Here is a 3,494-nt window from a genome sequence, read left to right on the forward strand (position 1 = left end):
TCTCACACACACATTCTTAGGTTCTGGAGTCTTAGAGCATCCCATAGATACCCACTCCATTACCCTCATTTTCTATTTTCCCAGGTTTTCCTGCTTTTGCTGTTTTCTTCTTTCTCTTTTCACTGATTTAATATTAGAGTGAGTTTAAGGTCCGAGTTAAGCCTGTTCTGGGATGTCACGTCCCAGTCAGAGCCGATTCTGACGCTGAGTCCCCTGGCAGGCACGAACTCAGGATGCCAGCCCAGGGGCGGGAGGAGCCGGGCCACGGGCCTCGGGGGCTTCAGGCTTGGAAGAGCAGCACAGGACTGGACCTGCCCGGTCAGGCCCTGCAGCCCCAGAGGTGGTGGCAAAGTGCCAGTCTTGATTGTCATGCCAAGAAACCTGTGCGGTAAAGGGGTGAGCTCACCGGAAGCCCTGCTGGTCTCACCAAGGTGACCGGGGAGTCTCAGGGGGCTGCAGGACCTGCACCATGGGCAGGCCACCAGTGTGCAGGGCTGGTTCCTGGCTGAAGTGGTCTCCTTCCTACACCCAGACTGGTGGGGCCTGGAAAATTCAGGAGGAGAAGGGCGTCCTGAACCCAAGTCTACTGTGAAAAACTCAGGAAGAATTGCTCAACAACAACAGAAAAAGCAAAATGGCCAAAGGGCGCGCATATTTTAGGGCTGATACTCCAAACCACCCAGCTGTCCATCCTCCTGAAACACCTCACAACTCCAGCTGCTGCCAGCCAGCTGTGTTCGAGGCGCTTTGGTCTGTGTCTGAGCCCAGTAGGAGGTTATGGTTCTTTTAAATACTTGCCTTCCTGATATGAAAAAAAAAAAGGCATTAAATTGTTTTAACTTGCATTATTTGATAACTTTCAAGTTTGCACATAGTTTCATGTGTTATGGGCATCAGGATGTTTTTACTGGGCCAAGTCCGTTACAGACTTTGTTCTGTTGGAGGTTCACCTTTTTTCTGATGAAGTTTTTAAAACTATTTCTATGTGGTCTTTCATGCATGGTGCCAATTTTATTGTCCTAGTTTGTGATTTGTCTTGTAATTGCGTGCACGGGGCTTCCGGGTGTACACACTGCGGACCTCTCTGTGTTGGCCTGTAACTCTTCCTGGGGAATGCCTTCGCAGAAACACTTGTTGTGTCAAATTTACACAACTGCATTTGTCCTAATTTATTATTTTCTTCCAGGTTTTGTATGTGTGAGTGTGTGTGTGTGTTTCAGGCTTTTCACGTAAAATTCTAACGATGTTGGAACGTACGCATGTAAGATGGGGAGCTGGCTTCCTGTTTCCCCGCCCCCCGTGGCCTAGGTGTTCTTGCATCATTTGTGGAGTCACCCATTCTTCATCCATATATCGGAAATGCCACGTTTATGATATAGCATGTCCCTGTATGTACTGAGTCAGTTTCTAGGCTTTGAATTTTATTACATTGTTCTCTCGACGGCACCTCGCCATTTTAATTGTTCTAGCTTTGTATGTTTTAATCCCTGGTAGAGCAAATGTTCTTGTGACTTTTATTCACAAATCCCTGTTCGTTACAGTAATGTGTGTGGTGGAAATCGGGAACGACTTAAATGTTTTCCCATAGTGAAATAAGTAACTATATTTTCTTACATTTTAAAGTAGAAAACTGTGTTAAAAGTAAATGAGATGGACCTACACGTATTAGAAAGAAGTCCAATACTTTAATTCCAAAATGTTCAGACATTGTTAACTGAAAAAAAAATTGCAATAAAATATTTTTTTATTATAAAACCAAACCCTAAGCTTATGTGTGTTGAAATTGTTGGTGAAGAGTACTATTTGCAAACTTAATTGCATTAAGAAGGCTGAATTCTGTTCCACCAAAGGGACTTTGGTCTGGAGGGCACTATAATGAGTTTAGGGACAGCTTAAATGAGAACAGAAATTCTGGGGGGACATACTCACACTAAAAAAAAAGTTTATTGTTTTCTGAAATTCAAATTTAACTGAGCGTCCTGTGAGTTCCCCATAAAAATAGCTGAGAGATGTCAAGAGCTTATTTCTGGTGGGCCCTGATCAATTGATTTAGTAGGATCAACATATTTAATCTTTACAACCCTCTGAGGCAGAAACTATCTTTATCAACACTTTTTGTAAGAAAACTAAGGCACAGAGAAGTTGCATAACTTGACCCAGGTCAACCAGTCAGTAAGTGGCAGAGTCAGGATTCGAACCCTGGCCCTGTGGTTCAGAGCATGCCCTTGAAAGCAGGATCTCTCACCTGAAGATCCATACACGGATGCAAGATGATTCATATGCTTGGCAGGACAGAAGAATCCATAGGCCAAGCTGATTTGGGGGAGGAGAGAGGTCGAGACAGAGGGACCATGAAAATGTATCTCTCTGGGAGCTAAATAATAACAGTGCACATTCTCACTCGTTGAAGTCCCTGGAGCAAAAATTGCCTGCTGAAAGGGCCCCATGTTGGACAGGCCTTGGGACCCTTATGGTGTCGGTCAGCAGCTAGGGACCCCCTGAGAAGAAGGAAGGAGCCAAAGCTGGAGGTTGTCAGTAGCTGGGCTGCCGGTCCCTTCCTGATCGGGGAGCTGAGCTGTGCCTGAGTCTTTCACATCCATTCGCCGACTGAGGGACATGTTGGTGGCTTCCAAAGTTTTGGCAATCATGAATAAAGCTGCTCTAAACATTGGTGTGCAGGTTTTTGTGTAGAAAGAAGTTTTCAATTCTTTGGGGTTTAATACCAGGGAACATGATCGCTGGATCATATGGTAAGAGTATATGTAGTTTGTAAGAAACTGCCAGACTGTCTCCCAAAGTGGCTGAACCGTTTTCATTCCCACCAGCAACGAATGAGCATTCCTGTTGCTCCACATCCTTGTCAGCATTCGATAGTATCAGTGTTTTGGATTCGGGCCATTCTAATAGATGTGTAGTGGTGTCTCATTGTTTTAACTTGTAATTCCCTAATGATGTATGATGTTGAACATCCTTCCATACACTTATTTGCTACCTGTATAACTTTTATGAGGAGGTGTCTGTTCAGGTCTTCTGTCCATTTTTCAATTGGGTTGTTCATTTTCTTATCCTTGAGTTTCAAGAGTTCTTTGAATTTTTCGATGATTGTTTGTTTGTTTGTTCTTTTAGATCAGATGTGGCTTTTTCAAATGTTTTCTCCCAGTCTGTGGCTTGTCTTTTGATTCTCTTGACCAGGTACTCTTATACTATTTTATCGGGAAGTAGTTTTTTAGACAATATCAAGCAAAATGAAAAATGCATACCTTTTGACCTTGCGATTTTGTTTGTAAAAATATTTGGGACACATACTCCCCCCCAAATATAGGTAGATAGATGTTTATAGCAATATTGTCTGCCTTCCAGACATAGAAGCCATTCAAAAGGGCAACGGTACACTCCCCTAACTACTGCCTGGGATAGGAAGATATGTGGCACGTTCGTCTTGTGGAGTCCTATGTAGCCATTGCAAAAAAAAGAATATTATCGAAAGATCTCCA

At 43.5% G+C, this 3,494-nt stretch overlaps 1 protein-coding gene across 1 annotated transcript in view; it reads left to right on the plus strand.

Moving 5' to 3' along the window:
• The window catches only part of CSF2RB (colony stimulating factor 2 receptor beta common subunit), a 22,548-nt gene extending 21,956 nt beyond the window's left edge, over positions 1–592 (plus strand). Inside the window, exon 15 of the mRNA XM_011354438.1 lies at positions 533–592. Coding sequence (XP_011352740.1) covers positions 533–592 — 60 coding nt within the window. The remainder of the gene's footprint in view (positions 1–532) is intronic.
• Positions 593–3,494: the final 2,902 nt, after the last annotated feature.

This window comes from Pteropus vampyrus, unplaced genomic scaffold, assembly GCF_000151845.1.
Source record: "Pteropus vampyrus isolate Shadow unplaced genomic scaffold, Pvam_2.0 Scaffold16, whole genome shotgun sequence".
In the NCBI taxonomy this organism is placed as follows: Eukaryota; Metazoa; Chordata; class Mammalia; order Chiroptera; family Pteropodidae; genus Pteropus; species Pteropus vampyrus.